This window comes from Peromyscus maniculatus, chromosome 11 (genome assembly GCF_049852395.1).
Source record: "Peromyscus maniculatus bairdii isolate BWxNUB_F1_BW_parent chromosome 11, HU_Pman_BW_mat_3.1, whole genome shotgun sequence".
NCBI classification, from domain to species: Eukaryota; Metazoa; Chordata; class Mammalia; order Rodentia; family Cricetidae; genus Peromyscus; species Peromyscus maniculatus.
The window spans coordinates 59,341,665-59,361,479 of record NC_134862.1 but is presented as its reverse complement, the minus strand read 5'-3'; the positions used below and the strand labels follow the sequence as shown (position 1 = coordinate 59,361,479).

Below are 19,815 nucleotides of genomic sequence, written 5' to 3'. Positions count from 1 at the left end.
AAACTCAAGTTCTACAACTACAAACTAAATTTCTATTGAAACCTTTTAATTTTATTATCTCTGTGTGTGTGTGTGTGTGTGTGTGTGTGTGTGTGTGTGTGTTTGTACTGTGTGTTGTATGAATCCTTTAGAACTGGAGTTACAGGTAATTTAACCAAATTCTAGTCCATTAAGAGCAGCAAATGCTCCTAACTACTGAGCCATCTCTCTAACCTGTAAATGCAGTTGTAACCAATAGGTAGAATCCAAATTTGTACACCCACCCAAGTGAATTAATTCAACTGGTTACTTAACTTCATAAATACTTAACATTAACTTTAACTTTTCAGCTAGATTCCTAAAGAGCTATTAAAATTTTTAAAAATAACCATTCAATTTAAAAGGTAAAGACAAATATAAAAACATATTAAAATGCATTTAATTTTTCTTGTTCTTTAATAACCATGTTTTTATGAAAATAACTTATTTAGTCCTTATTACCACTAGCTAGGTAATCAAAACAATCAACAAGCACTCTGAAATCATTCTTCTCTGAGACTGGAAAAGCAGGTACCAAGTGAGTATTCCTACACAACATCACAGCATAGATGTGAACACTTTTTCCTTATTTAAAGAAATTAATTTTTTTAAAAAAGCCCAAGGGAAAGTATAATTGTTTAAGCCATTTTGACAAATATATCACACATAGGATGCTGATACATTTTATATTCCTTCCTTGACAGTTTCACACATGCCCAATGAATTCCAGCAGTCTCATCCACTGTTTCTCCCTGTCCCCCTCCTTCTGCTGAAAGCCTTCTGCATAGCAAGTCCACGGCTATCTGGTCACCTCTCCAACCCTGTCATGGCTTCTTTTCAGGGCCTACCGAGTCCAATTATAGTTGCTTGCACTCAGGAACTCACTGCATAGCACAGTTACCTGCATAGCACTTGAGGAGATTGGGGCCTGTTAAAATTCCACCACAGAAGTTCTAGCAGTTAATGGTTGCAGAGGGTGTTTTCTTCAGCGGTACAGCCACCAGCAAGTTGCCCACACTCCAGTTTGTTTAAAAACACTGACTTCCTTTGAGGTTCTACAATTAAGTGTTTATGGATAGTAAAGGTATCTACATAAAATGAATGTAAGTTCAGCCTTTTCAACTGTACAATTAAACTCCTTTCAACTTGGTATTATAAATAGCACTGTAGGAATCAGACATGGTGGCATATACCTGTAATCCTAGTACTTGGGAGAATAAATCTGAACTCAGCGTGGGCTATTAAGTGAGTTTGAAAAAAGCCTGGAAACTTAACAAGACTAAATAAATAATATTGTACTATAGAGTTGTATGTATAAAATTTAGCTCAAATTACAACTACTCTCAGTTTTCATGGGTAAACTTCCTAGACACTTAAGACTCTGTCTGTCTGTCCGTCCGTCCATCCATCTAAAGACAGGGTCTCTATGTAGTTCTGGCTGCCCTACAACTCACTATGCAGACTGAGCTAGGCTGGCCTCAAACTCAGAACTGGCTGCCTCTGCATCCTGAGTGCTGGAATTTAAAGGCAGGTGATATGATGCCTGGCCAATCTCTTGATAAATGGAAGAAACAATAGCATTATTATATTGAACTCTCCCACACTAAAGAAATATAACAGAAGCATCAGCAACAGAAGCACCACCAGTAACAAAGAATGTAGTCAGAGGCACAAACATTTCTTCATACCTGTTAAATATTCAACTTCCTGAGACAATCTCTCATTGGTTCTGATTAGGTCTCTTTTTTCAGCTTCTAACTCTTCCTTTGCTCTTGTAAACTGGCTCTGTCATACCAAGAAACAGCATGTTTCAAGAACATTAGTTAAACAATCAATACAGGTGCTTGAATCATTATTTCAATTAACATTAGCAGTTACTTGAAAATGTTTTCTTTCCCTTACAACTTAGGTATCAACAACTTAAAAAAACTCATAATAATCTCAACACATCTACCTATATTTCTGATTTTTAAAATCATTCTTTGAAGTCAAGTTCTCTGTTCATTTTCAAAGAAAATTATTTGTTTCTACTACTACTTCTAAGAACTTTATGAAACTTGGACATTGGGCCCTTATCAGATATTTTCCCCCCATTCCTGGTAGCTACTGCTTTATTTCCTTTGTAGCACACAAGGTTTTCAGTTTACTGTGATCACAATTATTTTTGTTCTTGTGGCTTACGAATTTAGTGTAATTTCCAAAAAGATCATCATCAAATTAAAAAACAAAAAGCTTTGCCCCTGTTGCCTTTTAGTTTTATAGCATAAAAAATTAGATTAAAAAACAAAACAAAGACCACCACCATCAAAAAAACAACCCCAATTTTATGTCCATTATATAGTCCATATTCATCCTGTTGTACTTTGTGTCGCTAAGAAACACTATTCCTTAGACAGCATATATTTATTTACTTCTAAGTCTTCTATTTACTCTGTTGGTCCATGTTCCTGTTACAATATAAGACCATCCTGTTTTGTACTATGCTCTGTGTTATAAATCTGAAATCAATAAGTATCACATATTCAATTTTGTTATTTCTCAGGACTGCTTTGGCTATTTGGGGGTTTTGTTTGGTTTTATGCAAATTTTATAATTATTTCTTCCATGTCAGTTAAGAATGCTATTGGAATTTCATTAAGAACTGTGTGAGGCACAAGCCTGTAATCCTAAGAACCTAAGAGGCTCTGACTGAAGGATTATGAGTTCCAAGCCAATCTATGCTAACAGGCTAAATCTGTAAATACTGCTGTGGGTAGACGTCACCATTCTTCCACATTAGAAGAGATACCTTTCCATTCGTGCTTTCCTCACTTTATCAACATCGTATAGTTATTTACAAATCTTCACCTTTCTTTAAACTTACTTCTAAATACATTTAAAAATGTTTTCATAAATGGAATTGCTTACTTCTTTTCACTGTATGTAGAGAGCTACTGATTCCTGTACACTTTGTACCCTGTAACTTTTTAGAATTCACTTATTAGTTCAAGGATATTTTCCATGGAATTTCTGACAAAAGATCATGGCATTTCCAACTAGAAATGACTTTTTAAATAATTTATACTTCTTTTATAATACTTTGGATGTCCTGTTTCTTTCTGATGTCTGTTCTTGTAGTTCCATGTTACAGATATGGAAAGTGTAGGTTCCCTGCTGATACTGGAACTTCAGAGAAAAGCTATCAGCTGTTTCCTAGAAATCTTTCTCAATAAGAAATCAGTTGCTACAGCTTTGATCCCAAATGGCCATGCAAGGACCATAGTTTGGTTCTTAGTCTGTGGCTATGTTGTTATTAACTGTTATTGCTAAGTGATATTAACCTCATAAGGTGGGTCCTAACATGAGGTATTTAGGTCACTGAGGGTGTGCCTTTGAAGGAACAAGTAGGACCTCAGATCCTCTTTTTCATTTTTTTGCATCCTATGCTGAGGTGAAGCTTTCTTCACCACATTCTTCGCCATAAGCCCAAAGCAATAGAGCAAGTTGGTCACGACTGAAACCTGTAAAACTGTCTGCTGCGGGAGATTTGGAAGTTTGTCATTGTTTAGGAGGGTTGGTTGCAAGTTGTTATTGGTCATGGTCAGTGAGGAAACTAAACAAAGGAAGTTAGATTCAAGGATTTTTTTTTTTTTCCGTATCTTCAAGAGCTTTGCACTTGAGCCGGGTGCTGGTGGCACACACCTTTAACCCCAGCACTTGGGAGGCAGAGGCAAGCGGATCTCTGTGAGTTTGAAGCCAGCCTGGTCTACAGAGTGAGATCCAGGACAGCCAGGGCAACACAGAGAAACCCTGTCTTGAAAAATGAGAGAGAGAGAGAGAGAGAGAGATTGATTTGCATTTGATACCAGTGAGTGAATTTTTTATTTAAGGAAATGAAGTCTTGAGAAGTGCATTAGATTTGTTTCAGAAATTTTCAGGACATTGAATGAAGACAGAGTTTGAGTCAAATAATAGACATGTATGATCCCATTTGTGTAAGAGTAAAAAACCAGGTGTATATGATATGTATATGATAATTGTGCAAAGGGAAAGATGTGAAACTATGTTAAATTGTTCACAGTGAACCTCTGGGGATGAGAATGGAAAGGAGGTGGTTCATTTGGTTTATGTATACTGAAAGAGTATTCTGCTTTTATTTCTGTATCATTTGAGTTTTTAGTGTGTATTATTTTTGTAATAAATTTTTTTAATAAAAAAAGAATAAAAGGGTAGATTACTCAATCTACTTTTAAACTAAAAAACTACTAATCTCAAATATTTTACATTGGTATGAATTTTCGTATATTGATACAAATTTAAGGTTATTTTTGTTTTAACATACTGTATATATGTCTCTACTCTTGTTTAAGGTATTACACCTTTCCAGCTCATTTTCAAATGTAAAGTTCTAGTCTTTAAATGCTTTTGTTACAAAATGTTTAGGAAAATTAAGAAATGTAGGTTAGCAGTTAGTCATCTATAACAATCATACTTGAAGCCATGCAGATATGTTTTCAAGGTTAAATAGATGTATTTTATTTAGATATATAGGTGGTCTTCAAACACTTCAGAGACCTACAGAATATAGCATTTAAGATGTTTTTAATAACCTAAGGTTTTTCACTACAGTGATGCACATCTGCTCCTGACAGCACCAATCTACCTAAAAAAAAAAAAAAAAAAGATGAGCATAGAAGAATCTCCATATGGAACTTGCTTCTCTTGTATAAAAACAAGGTAGGGCAGTCCTTCAAAATTTTCCTGCTTCACAAAAACATATGTCAGATATTCTAGACCTGGAGGTCGAAAATGGAAGCTCCAGCATTGCAGAGGAACCTTGGGCGACTGTCCAGGCAGCCAACCCGCTGTTTGTCTCTCTATATTTTTAGTTTTGAAAGTTGTTTGCTCTGCACTTCCTGTTTACTCCAGTAATATTTTATCCTTCTTGAGTCTCTAATGGGGGTTGAAGACTAGATAGTTACACTGTTTTCTTTGTAACCAAATTCAAGAAAGAAACTTACAAAAGAGATGTAAAGTTTATAAATGTTGAGACATAAAAGCTTAAGTTGTTTATCTAAGAAAATGTTTTAAGATTAAAAAAAATACTTGGGCTGGAGAGATGGCTCAGAGGTTAAGAGCACCGACTGCTCTTCCAGAGGTCCTGAGTTCAATTCCCAGCACCCACATGGTGGCTCACAACCATCTTTAATGAAATCTGGCACCCTCTTCTGTATACATAATAAATAAATAAATAAATAAATCTTAAAAAAAATACTTTTAGGATGGTAATACAAGCTATGGTAGAAGGCGGTTTAGGTATAAAACTTTGGACTCATCAAGACAGAATACGTAATAGAGTATTTTCTCCAAAACTGCCAAATACAAACAGATTATAAATGTAATTCTTACCCGATAATTGTTCTTATTTTATATAGTTTTACTGTAAAAATTAAACCCTTTCCTTTTTATTTAGACAAAAGAAGGAAATGTTGTGAAATGTTTGTTTACACTGTGAAAACGTGTCTTTGCCTTTTGATTGGTTTAATAAAGAGCTGAACAGCCAATATCCAGGCAGGAAGCAGTTAGGTGGGACTTCTGAGGACAGAGAAGACCCTAGGAAGAAGAAAGGCAGGGTCGCCAGCCAGACACAGGGTAATCAGGATGGTAATACAGAAATGAGGTAAAAAGTCTTGTGGAAGAATGTAGATTAAAAAATATGAGTTAATTTAAGTTATAAGAACTAGTTAGGAGCAAGCCTAAGTTAAGGCCAAGTCGTTATTAGCTAGCTGGTGGGCTCACAAGAGTACAACAAGAAAGTTTGCTACAACTGTCAATGAAAATAAACCTCTTACCGTATGTTCTATATGGCATTTTATTACAGTGACTAACAGGAAGCTGGCTTACAAGGCAGTTAAACACATTATTTTCTAGCTCTACCAGTTTTGTTTTATTAAGTTGTATTTATGCTTGTGCCCATTATTCTTTTGGGTTATAGACTTCACTGTTGTTGCTGTTTTATCAAACTTAGAATGCTTATCAGGATCTTGCATTAAAGCCCGTATTAATTTGGAAAACCATCTTACCCAGGAATATGCTGTTTTTCTTCAACATACAATATAAATATGATTTTTAAGTGTTTAGAAAACTCTTTTTTTTTAATACCAAGGCAAAAAACAAAAACAAAACGCACATTAACATTTTAAAAGTGCTTAAAGCATGCTACATTTCTTACAAATTAATTTATCAACGTATTTTAGGTATTTTACACTCCTATTCAGAACCTGAAAGTATAATTTTTTTTCTTACTGAGTTTTGAAAAAAAAAAAAACTGAGTCTCAAATCAAATGTAATTTTAAAAATGTAGTTTTATATGGTTAAAGAAAGACTGGATATGACTATTAAAAAACATAGTAACAACCATCATTATCACATTTAATCTGTTATTCTTTTTTTTTTTTTTGGTTTTTCGAGACAGGGTTTCTCTGTGTAGCTTTTGCGCCTTTCCTGGAGCTCACTTGGTAGCCCAGGCTGGCCTCGAACTCACAGAGATCCGCCTGGCTCTGCCTCCCGCGTGCTGGGATTAAAGGCGTGCGCCACCGACGCCCGGCTAATCTGTTATTCTTATCATTGCTCTAAAGAAACAGTGATCCAGTTCCCTAACTGTATCAAACCACAGTGAATGCTGGACTACAGTTGCTAGTCAACAGATAATACATAAAATATCAATTTAGAGAAATTGTATGTATGCATTTCTATATACATATTTGTCAATAGTTTCTAGAACATTTCACCTTCCACTGACTAGCATCTAAGACATAAAAGCAGAATAGAAAACCTTCAAGTATCATAACTGCAATCAGCTTTATTTACTGGACAGCGTTTTTACCTGAATGCCTAGATTACGATCTTGAGCAGTTTCGAGTTCTTTGTTTTTCTCAGTTAACACTTTTACTTGGTTATCTAGAGAAAAGGAACGCAATGCACACAGATGTGTTAACTTAAAATTTGCATTTTTACCCAACTGCCACCATCACACTTTTAAAATGAACAACCATAAAGACTGATCTATAACCATATTCCAATTTTGTGAATATATTCTGGACTTACTGTATTCCAGACCAAAAGTTTAAATATACTCCAGTCAAATGTAATAATTTTACTCCCAATTTGTAGTAAAATTAGCAATGTCAGTTTTTCAATATCACTTTCTATTTAAGTTTATATAAAATAGAACAAGCAGGTCAGGTCAGGATCAATACACATAATGTAATTTGAACTACATATACGTATTCATTACATATAATAAACATGTGCAATTCTGTGCTTTTTTATTAGTAAGAACTGTGCCTTTCCCATAAAAGAAAAAATTCTGTTTCCACTCCGATTGTATTCATGATGCATTTATCCTCCCGTATACACTCAGTTATATAGGAAAAATACACACTTGGAAATTTCTTTCATGGAAGCATCTAAAGCCAGGTCTAGTGTTACACACTTATAATCCCAGCACTTGGTAGGCAGAGGCAGAAGCCAGCCTTAGTCTACAAGGTGAGTTTGGGGCTGCTCAAGACCTTGCCTCAAAGAGCAGTATCTTAGTTGTAGGGAGAGAGAGATAGGGAGGGGGTTGAGAAAGGCACAGAACTGAAAGTCTTTATCACTCCTCAGTGGGTATGAAGCAAAGCTCTCAGAGAGCAGTGTGTTTTTTAAAGATCCTTTGTGAGGTAGTCAGAGACAGATGTCTGCTGTCACCATCAAATTAGACTAAAAACACCGTTTTAAGTAGGGCGGTGGCGGCGGCGGCGCACGCCTTTAATCCCAGCACTTGGGAGGCACAGCCAGGCAAATCTCTGTGAGTTTGAGGCCAGCCTGGGCTACCAAGTGAGTTCCAGGAAAGGCGCAAAGCTACACAGAGAAACCCTGTCTCGAAAAACCAACCAACCAACCAAACAAACAAACAAACAAACACCGTTTTTGTGGTTTGGGTGGAGGTAGGTGTTTGGAAGGCCCAAGGACATTTAGAATGAGAAAACATAGGATTACAGATGTGACATTGGTCAGTCTGCCTCTGGGCCTGAAGTCAGGGGAACTGGGTGTGTCTTTATTTTGTTCAGGGCTCCGCTATCTGGAAAACCTGTTTCCAGGAGGGGCAGGCTCTCTGCCTCTGTGATGCTACACCAACGAGTAACTGAACACCCAAGATCAGTTAGAAAGATGTTAATTAAGTACTTACTTAGCTTCTCAAGCTCCAGCCGCAAGTTCTGACACTCGCGGGTTTCATTCACAAGCCGCTCCTGACTCTGGGATAACCTCTTCTCTATCTCAAAGTACTGTTGCTCTATGAAAGACAAGGCCAAACACTAAGAGTAAAGGCAAGCACACCTCCCACACCCCCAAAGGCAGCCGTCTTAAGACCACTATTCATGTCTGAAAAACTTAAGATCCACTATTGGAAAAATCGAATCTCAATAAATAAATAGATTTAGCACTGTAAAGGACTTTTCTAACATTTTCAACTGACATAATATAACAAAGATAATAATGCCTAAAAGGGGATTCATAAATTAATTTCTTCTAAGCAGGCAACAATTTTGTATCTTGGTGTTTTCTCCAGACCTCAGGAGATTGTTAAACATTTAAAAATAAGCATTTATTAAATTAAATTGTTATTTAATTAAAAACTGAATTTTTTTATAAAGGTTTGATGTAAAACAATTAAAATGCCACCTACTTAAATTTCTGTAAAAATAAATCTGCAGACTTCCCACAAAAGGACTGTGAACAAATTGTTTATGTCATCCCAGTATTGGGACATATTTTAAAAAAACCTCAATATTTGTTTTCTAAATTAATAAATAGAATATAGTATATTACGCAAGTTATTTAAATTCACCAATTACCTGTATAATTGCTGCTAATGTTATCTACGTTGCTTGATAACTATACTTTTTTGAAGTGAAATTTAATTTGGGTAGAAATTTCTAATCTCTACCAAAACACAGCACTAATTCCCTCAATTACTAGTAAACCAAGGCTGGGGCAGTGGTGGCACAGGCCTTTAATCCCAGCACTCGGGATATGGAGCCAGGTGGATCTCTTTGAGTTGGAGGCCAGCCTGGCCTACAAATCGAGATCCAGGACAGGCACCAAAACTACACAAAGAAACCCTGTCTCGAAAAACCAAAAAGTAAACCAAAACATGTAACAAGAAAAATCCTGCTGGGTGGTGGTGATGAGGCTGGGCGTCGTCGTCTTTAATCCCAGCACTTGGGAGGCAGAGGCAGGCGGATCTCTATGAGTTCGAGGCCAGCCTGGTGGTCTACAGAGCTAGTCCCAGGACAGCTAGGGCTGTTGCGCAGAGAAACCCTGTCCCGAAAAACCAATAAAACAAATTCTTATTTTATTAATGGGTAATTACTATTATCTTTAAACCAGTTCAAACCACTAAGTCCACAACTTTCTTATACGGAAGCAACTACAAGGCCATATAAGCAGATCTGTATATATTTTCTATTAATCTCCAGCTTTCTGAGGGAAACACGATACAGCCAACTCATTTAGTGCAATTTCATTGCTTTTTTTTTTAGTGATATCTGTTGCTTCCAAATTCATTTTTGTGACCATTTACTTTGTTTTGGGACGAACAAGGCACGGAAGAGGTGAAATTGGCAAAGGCCTATAAATCCAGGTGGGTAGAAAATAGGAGGAATTACTGTCATTTAAAGAACAACAAAACAGAATCAGGTTAGGGTTGCAGAGTCCTAAACATCTGGTGCAAATTGACCAAAATTTCTCCATAATTTGTCTGTGGGCCCAAGCTAAGAGTTCCTACGTAAGACAAGTTAAGGGTGGATTTAGATCTGGGAGGAGGAGGAGGAGGAGGAGGAGGAGGAGGAGAGATCGCTCCTATTCTTTTTAAAAAAAAAAAAAAAAAAAAATCCCTCAGCGAGGAGGGAAGAGAAGGCCTACACTGCACATGGAGCCTGCGTGATGCTACCCGCACACCTCGCCGAGAGTGCAAGCGGGTAAGGAGGAAGGTCGAGCCACACAGCTCCGCAACCAGAGCTCGGAGAGAGCTCACTCACTCACCGCTCTCGACCTTAAATTTCTCGTGCCGCCCCTTCAGGCCATCGATCTCGGACTGCTGGTCAGCCAGGAACTTCTCAAGTTTGTTCTGGGTCGACTTAGGGAGCTTGTTCAGCTCCGGGCGCTCCAGCACTTGCTGCAACACCGCCGCCATGTCGGCCGGGGTCGCGGCGGCGGCGGCGGCAGCAGCAGCAGCCGCCGCCGAAGGAGAAACGAAGGAGCAAGGCGAAGCGCGGAAGCCAGACGTCTGAGCCGCCCCGTCCGCCGCCTCGCTCGCTGGCTCCCTCGCGCCTGCCCGCCGGAGACTCCCGCGGCGGGACCCTGGGAAATAGAGTCCCGCGTTAGATGCAGCACTCGGGGGGCGCCACCGCGCCCTCTATGCGCACGCAGCTGCCGGAAGCTATGCACCCTGGGAATGCGAGTTCCCAGCGGGCCTCTGACCCCCAGCTTTCGGTGTCACCGGCTTCCGGACCCGAAGGCTCCTGGGAAATGTAGTATTATTCCTCCCTCGCTTCCGCGAGCTCCGTCCCGCCCCCACCTCCCGTTCCGCTTCCTTCTTTCTCCCCGCCCCCCGGCTCGCCTCGTTCCGCTGGGACAAGTGTCCGCGCGGTGGCGCTCACATGCGTGCTCGGCAACCATCGTCCTCCCCCCCAACCCCCACCCCCACCCGGGGAGCAAAGGAGGCCTTACCGTCAAAACCCCGGGATGCCATGGGTCCTCCGCGGCGGCCGCTTCGAGAAACCGAGCCACGAGCGGGTCACAGCAGGGCGGATCGACAGGCTCCGGGCTACCGCCACGCTCTCAATGGTGCCCCGAAGGGGGCGGGGTGCAGGCCACGCTTGCTTTGGTGGAAGAGCTGCGGAGATGTGCGCCGGGGGATGGCGTGCGTCATCAGGCTGCGCCCGTCGGTGCCCTAGTTTGGAGAGGGAAGTGGAGCGTCCCCCAGTCGCTCTCTGATGAGCTCATTGGCGGGGGAAAGCGGGACCTGAGTGGCATCGCTCTGACCCTGGAAGGCAGCTAGCTTGTAGTCTCACCGGAGTTCTCTTGCTGACAGAAGGCTCGAGAGGTTTGTTGGCCACGTGTGCACATTCTGAGAACAAGTGAGTCGGCCCACGAATGTGCGTGCACTCGGGCACCAACAACTTCCTCTTCGAGGGGGAAAAAAGGAAAGGATATAGTTAGGGAACATATGGACGATCACTCTGGTGCACACTGAAACCCAGTTCTGAGGAGTTGGACTCGTGTCGATCCTCGTACAAACATGGGGGAGGTGGAGGCACTGAATGATTCGGTGCGAATTAATGTAGTCGTCCAGTTAATATTTTAGACGAAAAAGAAATCAGAAAGAGTTTGAATGGAGTTTATATATGAAGATGACACTGCAGAAAAATGTCTGATGTTGATGTTTTTATATGAAAATGTTTTAAAACACTTGTCACAGTATCATCTTGCCAGAATAACAGGACTGTGTCTGTTTCCAGATCATGTTTCAGCACTGTTTTTCAGTATGTACTTTGTTTCATGGAAGAAACATGTTTTCTGGAAGAATGTGTTGACCCTTGATTGAAAATAAGGGTTAGCACATGCCTGTGATCTCAGCAACTGGGAGTAAGAGGCAGGAGGATTGTTATTATTCCAGTACAGCCTGGGTTAGTAGTCAGACCCTGTTTCAGTGAAGGGGGTGGGAGGGATTAAGTTAGTACAGATATGCTAGTTTCCATTCACAAACTGAAGGAGAGGACAGGAGCTGTCCGTTGCAATGATTTCATTGAAGGGCAGTATACGTCGTCGGTTTGAACAAAACAAGACTGTCAGAGCTTAAATCCCTCCTTTCCCATGAAACAGTTTTGTCATTTGGAGGAGTTATTTCCTTCTTTTGATTTCTTTATGTATAAAACGGAGACGACAATACTAGTACTAGCCTCGTGGGAGTATGTATTAAATGTCAATGCATGTAAAGGACTTAGAATAATGCCCTGTGCAGAATGGAAGCTACATAGTTGTCATTACTGTTTACTTATGTAGCTGTTAAGTGAGTTGTCTCATGTCAGCAATCATTCACTTTTGTACCTTCCCACTGAGTACAATTTCTAGAAAGTAATCATTTGAATCAATTTGAATCTCTCTACCTCTTAATGAATGAATCAGAAATTCGGTCTTTCATATTTTAAAAATGAGAACATGGAAGTTCACCAATAAATTAACAAAGAGAATGTAGCCAAGGAGTAGATCTAAAATAAGAAATTAGATGTGTTGACTAATGGTTTCATTATTTCCTTATCCCAAGAATGAGAAATAGCTTTAATTTCTCATGGTTAATTGGTAATTGTGATTTTTGTTATTGTTGTTTTGTTTTCTTTCTGTGTTTTTCAGGCAGGGTTTTGCTGTTTAGATCCGATTGGCCTGGAACTCACTGTATAGCCTTGGCTGGCCTCCAACTCCTGGTATCAAATCTGCCTCAGCCTCTGGAATGCTGGAATTCTAGGCATGCGGCACCATATCTGGCTAGGAGCCTATCTTTCCTTCCTTTCTTTTTTTTAAAAACATTTATGATTTTAATTTGGTGTACATACCTGTGAGGGTATGCTACATGTATGCAGACTCCAGAAGTGGGACTCAGATTTCCTGGAGCTGGAGCTTCAGGCATTTGTGCACCACTGGACTTGGGTGCTAGGAACTGATCTCAAGCCCTATGGAGAAGCAGCAAGCACTCTTTAAACCGCTGAGCCATCTCTCCAGCCCCCAGGGAGTTGTTTCTTACAGCACTGTACTCAGAATTCCAAAGCTACATTTCAATTGTACAGAAAAAGAATGCCCTATGTAGTAAATAATCACTATAAGACATAGGACAGTTGTCAGGATTGTATGACTTACTTTTTTTCTCTATTACCCATCTGTCCATTCTAAAACATCAGAAATTACATTTTTTTCCAAAAATGCAAATTTTATTTCTTGTAATTTAGGCTTTTGAATTTGGCTGTCGATAATGGGAAGAACCTACATTGTAGAAGAGACTGTTGGCCAGTATCTTTCAAACATCAATCTCGAGGGAAAATCTTTTGTCTCTGGTCTTTTGATAGGACAGGTATGTATGTATATGTCTGTTACTCTACATATTGATGAAAACAAATTACTCATTAATTTAAATTAAGTATGCCATTTAACAGTAAATTCAAGGTTGTGTATGGAAGGAACATAAATCTGAAGAAGGTAATCCAAAATGGATCGTTGAGTTATCATTTGAAAGAGAGGGAACCTGGCTGAAGTTTGAATAAGTACAATCACATTCCCTTTGGTACTGTGAAAATAACTTATAATGTCCAAACTTCAAAATTTAATTCCTCACCGACCAGATTATTCACATTTTGCTTTCTTTGTGTTTTAGACTGGATACATAGCTCAGTTGGTACTTGCCCAACATAAATAAAGCCCCAAGTTTCAGCCTCAATGTTACTGGGGGTTGTCAGCATGGTGAAAGTCAGGATCAGTTCTTGCCAAGTTCTTGGCCTCTTATCCAAATAATTGAAAATAAGGACTCACCAATTTGCAAATGTGGCAAGATAACTTTGTAAGAAACAAAGCAGAAGTTCAGATTCACTGCAGGCCACATGAGTGAGAGTCCCTAAGTGTCCGAATTATTGTTTGTGGCTTACATTTATGGGGTTCAAAAGAAGGAGATGCTGGCTTCTAAGGATATCGTTTGAGTGGTTGTCTATTGTGATTGCTAGGTTACATAAGGTCTGATACTTATTTTCCCTAATGTACATGTCCCTGCCCATAATCCACCTGATTTAATTCAATTTAAATTAATACATAGACATAAGATTTTTCCTTAAAAGTTCACTTGACAGTTTGTCTAACTGCACATGCATCTAAAACCGTTTTAGGCTGGATGGACGTTTCTATTCTTTTTACCAGATATGTTGGGAATACAGTTGGGTAGAAACTGTCCAATGTGATTGTTACCAATGACAGGGAAATCTGTACTGTTTCTTAGAGATGGAAGTATTGTGTAGCCCAATGTAGGTAGTGGCCTCAGGGGGTGAGGCTGCTAGGAGAGAGGTGTTTATGCCTGGTTCCTACAGGTGAAGGGACTAGGCTACCAAGTATATTATAAGAGGAGGCAAGTAAGTCATGACCCAAGTGAAATAGGGTCCCAGGCTAAAGGACTTCCCATGCTTGCCTGCCTCACTCAGCACCTCTTAAACCAGGCATTTTACTATGGAGCCCAAACCAGCCTTGAACTTACCGTTCTCACTATAGATGTGAACCACTATATACAGCTCCATATTGTCTTTATTTCTTCATTTTCTGCATTCTTTCTCTTCCCTTGATTCCAGAGCTCACCTTTGTCCTCGTCTGTCTTCTCAAGCTTGCTTTTTTCCTACTCGAAATGTTAGTTTCTCTTTCTTTTCAAAGTTCAACATCTTATGAAAGAAGGGACTCCTCTATGTGAGGCGTAGTGGCTCATGGCTGTAGTCCTGGCACTTGGAAGGCGGAGGCAGAAGGATCAGTGTTGGCTGCATAGTGAGTTTGAGGCCAGCCTGGGCTATGTAAAATCCAGTTCCAAAACAAAATGAGAGAAGGGATGGGGAGAACTTAAAGAAGAAGATGTAGATATATATCTTTACATTTTATTTTCATGATTTTTTTTCAGTGTGTGTGTGTGCATGTACACACATGCACATGTGAGTGCAGATGCCCAAGGAGCCCAGAGGGGTTGAAGTCCCTAAAGCTGGAATTATAGGATGTTGTGAATTACCAGATGTGGTTGCTGGGAACTGAACCTGGTCTTCTGCAAGAGAATACTCACTCCTGACCACTGAGCCATCTCTCCATCCCTAAGAGACATGTCTTTAATCAAGCCATACACTCTTGTATACATTTGAAAGTGATTTTCTGGAAATAATAATTATTTCAAGATGATGCTAATGATCTCTAGGGAGTTTTAAGTCATATTTGGAGGTAACAGCATTCTAACTACATTATGAGCCTTATTAACTAACTGAGGAACCATGCTGTAGTGAAACTGAGATACCTTGTAGTCCATAAGTTTATTTTTAGGTCTTTCACTTTTAATTACCATTTTTAACTTGTTAAAAATGAAGGACCTGGAGTTTGGAACCTCTTCGAATTTTGTTCCAAATCCCCTCCCTTGTTCTCTCAATGCATCTCTGTAAGTTTATTTATTTATTTACTTTTCACTATTATGGCAATCCAAATAAAATAAACAAGGTCATTGTCACTTTCCAAATGAGATTTTATATTTGCTAAACATCCAATCCATTTAAACGACAGAGAAAATAAATAAAATGATTGGAGTGTTGGCTAAGCACAGTCCATTTTAGTTATGTCAGTTCACTTGCACATTCAACATCAAAAATTTTGTTCAACAATTTTTTGTTTTTGTTTTTTTTTTTTTTTTTTTTTTTTTTTCCGAGACAGGGTTTCTCTGTGTAGCTTTGGAGCCTGTCCTGGAACTCACTCTGTAGCCCATGCTGGCCTTGAACTCGCAGAGATCCACCTGCCTCTGCCTCCGAGTGCTGGGATTAAAGGCGTGGGCCACCACCCGCCGGCCTCAATGGTTTTGTATAGCCCTGACCCGACTCATGTTCTTTGTAGTCCAGGATGACCTTGAACTGTGGTTCTCCTCTTTCTATTTCCTGAGTGTGCTGGATTACGTATGTATGCCATCATGCCTGGTTTATGTGGCACTGGTGATTGATACTGGGGCCTTCTCTATGCTAGGCAATTATTGTATCAACTGAGCTACATCCACAGTTCCAGAATTATTTTTAAAAACCACTCTGATGTATATTGAGGATGTCCAAGTAAATAATAAGTTGCTATTACATACATTAAAGATAAACAGCATTATGAGAGACATACTGCAAGGCTGTTTATTAAAATCAGTTCCCTTGAGTATAGCTTCCATATAATAACATGAGTATTAACAGTTTAAATTGCTGACATACTGTTTAGTTTTTGCATGACAGAGCTAATTCTTCAATCAGATATAACTGCAATAAGCTTTTACAATTTGTTTTTAAAGTGTTCTTCACAAAAGGATTATGTGATTCTTGCCACTAGAACACCACCCAAAGAGGAACAAAATGAGAACCTCAAACCTCCCAAAGCTAAGTTGGATACTTTGGATGAAGAATGGGCCACAGAACATGCCAGCCAGGTAAAATTGTTTCGCCGTATAGATGTTTGTATTTAGTTGATAACAGAAAAAAAAAATGCTTCCTGCGTTACTAGACTCGAATTTTACAGTTTTCTTTCTTAAGTGCATGCCAGTGGTTGTATTCAAAACACTTTTACAGAAGGCTCTGAACAGAAATGACTCTTAGGACTTTGTTATGGAACAAGTCAGAGAACCCATTCAGTAAGGGCAGGACAGTGTGGTGAACTGACACACAGATAATACTAGGGAAACAGCAAGCAGTTGGGCAATTGCGTGTAGTTGAAACACAAAGCGTGTAGGAAAATGTATTTAAATGGGTGGCTTTGGAATGCAATTCTAATAAGTGCACTTGGTAAACAAAAGCCCAGTGGTAAGGGCAGAGAGAGTCATGGTCCTTTTTTAAGGATGTGGCCTTAAAAAAGTGTATGTGTTGCCGGGCGGTGGTGGCGCACGCCTTTAATCCCAGCACTCGGGAGGCAGAGCCAGGTGGATCTCTGTGAGTTCGAGGCCAGCCTGGGCTACCAAGTGAGTTCCAGGAAAGGCGCAAAGCTACACAGAGAAACCCTGTCTCGAAAAACCAAAAAAAAAAAAAAAAAAAAAAAAAAAAGTGTATGTGGCCACCAGGAGATCAGTCAGGCTCCATTGGATGGCCCACACCTATGAATATATGGGCAGCACAAATTGGATGCACAGGGTTATTAAAAAAAAAAAAGTAGGACATGAAGTTAGAAGGAAAAGCATAGGGTAGTGGGCTGGATCTGGGGAGAGTGGGGATGATTATGATCAAAGTATATTGTGTGAAATCCTCAGAGTACTCATAAAAGTATTATATTGAAAAATCCAGTGGTAAGCCCTTAGACCCCTGTATTTTAAAAGAGGTTAAAGCGACTTATGCCAGTACTGTATAAGGTAGCATTTATATTGGCACAGTATTAGTGGAGAGTAGAACCTGGAGACAGAAGAGTAACTGCAGCTAAAGCAGTAGTCCAAACCAGTGAGGGTTTGAGCCTGAACTAGATTCTGAGCTTTGTGAGGGCAGGTACCTGTTTCCTGTATTTATGGCTGTAAGCTGAGAACCTACAGCATTTCCATGGTTTATAGTGTGAGTTGTAAAATACTAGATAATGCATGGATAAATTGGCTTAAACTTCATTCATAATTTCAGAGAAAGAGCTAGAATCATGAAAATTTAGTGACCAAGTGGACTGAGAATAAAGAGATTTAGAACAGAAAATAGACAAAGATGGCTGAGATTTTTACCTTGAATGTTTGTGAGACAATATTACTGTTATGAGAGAAGGAAATGGATTTAGAGGTTGCTGAAAAATGTAATCAATATGCTAATTCACTTAAAACATTTCTTGAATGAGTTGTGATATAGAATAAAAAATAATAAAGATGATTAGAGTAAGATGAAAGAATTATTGTATTTCTTTCTCAACTTAAAACCTCTAAGATAAATAAATGTGCATATATTTGTGATGGGTGAGTAGTATGCAATTATAAAAAAATTCCAAGAATTACTACTGTTGCCTCTTAAAGAAGGTATTACTTTAATTCCTGTTGATATATATAAATGACTTTCTATCCTAAATTTGCTTTTGCTTTCTTATAATTTTTTTCTTTCTTTCATGTCTTTTTACTGTGCAAGTACGCTGTGTATGTGTGTTTGCAAGTGTATAAATGGAGGCTTGAGACTTAGATCAGTAATCTTTCTCAATCACTCTGCATCTTACTCTTTGAGGCAGAGTCTAGCTTGTCTTGCTGGCCAGCTTGCTCTAGGGAATCCCTGGTCTTCACTCTCAGGGGATGGAATTACAGGCCAGCTGCCATGCCCATCCAGCATTTACATAGGTTCTTGGAATTTGAATGCCAATCCTTTTGCTTGTGTGGCAAGTGCTTTAACCACTGAGCAACCCTGCCTTCCCTATGAAATTTAATGTGTTCTGTATAATTTATATGCAAATACATACAGAGAGAGACTATGCCTGAATTTGTAATAGTAAATTAATATTTTTGGCCGGGCGGTGGTGGCGCATGCCTTTAATCCCAGCACTCGGGAGGCAGAGGCAGGCGGATCTTTGTGAGTTTGAGGCCAGCCTGGTCTACAGAGCGAGATCCAGGAAAGGCACAAAACTATACAGAGAAACCCTGTCTCAAAAAAACCAAAAAAAAAAAAAATTAAGATTTTTTTACCTCTAGAAAGATTTAACTTTGTTTTAATTTTTAAAGCTTTTAAAGGTTCCCCATGATAAATATGAAAACTGTGTAACATTTGTCAGACTGATTAAATGGAAATTATGAAATCCGAGGGAACCATGAGCTGACATAATGCAGATATAGTAGAAATTATGTTTTAATATCTAATTTTCTAAAATTTTAACTTGGTGATCGTTTGTTTATACCATAAGTCTATGAAAGCTAGCAAAAGTACCCTTGTCACTGAAATTGGCTAGCAGAGAAAAACACTTGTAGTTTTAAAACTAGCCACATCATGTGCAGGGAAAATAGTAATAGAGGGCAGATTAGTGTATACACATACAAGACTGTCTGGTTCTCCAGGGTAACTGGAAGTTCAGAGATCAACGTTTGAGGGGAAACAGCTCCCTCAAGTTGACTTTGGAGTTAGCTCACTGAATTAAGATGTCAGTGTCCGAGCAGTCAGTTTAGGCTGAGGAAAGAACCCGAGGAAAGGCATAGAATTAGACAGCCTAGGGCAGTGTGTGGGGAACAGGGAGTAGTTTTGACCATGCTTCACTATTTCAGAGAAAGTAGATCAGCTATGTCCTGAACATCAGATTGGCCGGATTCTGGAGAGATTAAAATGGCAGTCTAAGGTAAAATATTTATTTCACAGATAGTTGGAAGACCATTGAAATAAATTCACTTTACAAATCTTAGGAGAAAAGGGTCTATATATTGATGCACCTGAACAAGTTTCGGAAGTGATTTTAAGCTACAAAGTTGAGGGTGCTCTGAGAAGGGAGATATATTTATCTATATAGTTACACTCTAGTTTTTCAACTGTCTCTACCCGGATTCTATGTGTATAGTTGGTCCTGGATAGGTATTTGCTGATTTAGTGTTTACTGCATCAAATAGAAGAGACTGACATGCTTATGATAGCTAATACTGTATTTCTATCTTTAGGTGTCCAGAATGCTCCCTGGAGGACTTGTGGTTCTTGGGATATTTATTATTACAACTTTAGAACTAGCAGATGACTTTCAAAATGCCCTGCGCAGAGTAAGTCCGAAATAGCATAACCTCTTAATGAAATCAAAGTTACATATTATTTTAAGCATACATATATTAGTGTTCCATAATTCTATATGCTAGAATTATGTTGAAATAGCCTTTTCTATCCATTGGCTTGCAGATCTTATGTGTAATAAATCTAAATATTTTTTCAGTCAAAGCGACATATTTTAAAATACTTGTAAAGGTTTGTTTATTAAAGACATATATATGATTGTGGGGGGCAGGTCATGCAGCCACCTTGGTGAACTTGTGGAGGTCAGAGGACAATGACAACTTTGTAGACTCAG

The 19,815-nt window shown here is 39.1% G+C and overlaps 2 protein-coding genes across 4 annotated transcripts in view; one reads left to right on the top strand and one right to left on the bottom strand.

Moving 5' to 3' along the window:
• The window catches only part of Tpr (translocated promoter region, nuclear basket protein), a 57,885-nt gene extending 46,901 nt beyond the window's left edge, over positions 1-10,984 (bottom strand). Inside the window, exons 1-5 of the mRNA XM_006979944.4 lie at positions 10,771-10,984; positions 10,084-10,401; positions 8,228-8,332; positions 6,884-6,957; positions 1,707-1,803 (exon numbers count right to left, since the gene is read on the bottom strand). Of these exons, the coding sequence (XP_006980006.1) occupies positions 1,707-1,803; positions 6,884-6,957; positions 8,228-8,332; positions 10,084-10,401; positions 10,771-10,792 (616 nt within the window). The 5' untranslated portion in view covers positions 10,793-10,984. The remainder of the gene's footprint in view (positions 1-1,706; positions 1,804-6,883; positions 6,958-8,227; positions 8,333-10,083; positions 10,402-10,770) is intronic.
• Positions 10,985-10,987: 3 nt separating this feature from the next.
• Positions 10,988-19,815, top strand: part of Odr4 (odr-4 GPCR localization factor homolog) — a 32,847-nt gene continuing 24,019 nt past the window's right edge. Inside the window, exons 1-4 of one of the 3 annotated variants that reach the window (XM_076547590.1) lie at positions 10,988-11,180; positions 13,044-13,165; positions 16,171-16,267; positions 19,418-19,513. In XM_076547590.1, coding sequence (XP_076403705.1) covers positions 19,427-19,513 — 87 coding nt within the window. In that variant the 5' untranslated portion in view covers positions 10,988-11,180; positions 13,044-13,165; positions 16,171-16,267; positions 19,418-19,426. Of the gene's footprint in view, positions 11,181-11,260; positions 11,730-13,043; positions 13,166-16,132; positions 16,268-19,417; positions 19,514-19,815 lie in introns of those variants that run through there. The other 2 variants (XM_006979951.4, XM_076547589.1) reach the window with 2 other exon arrangements.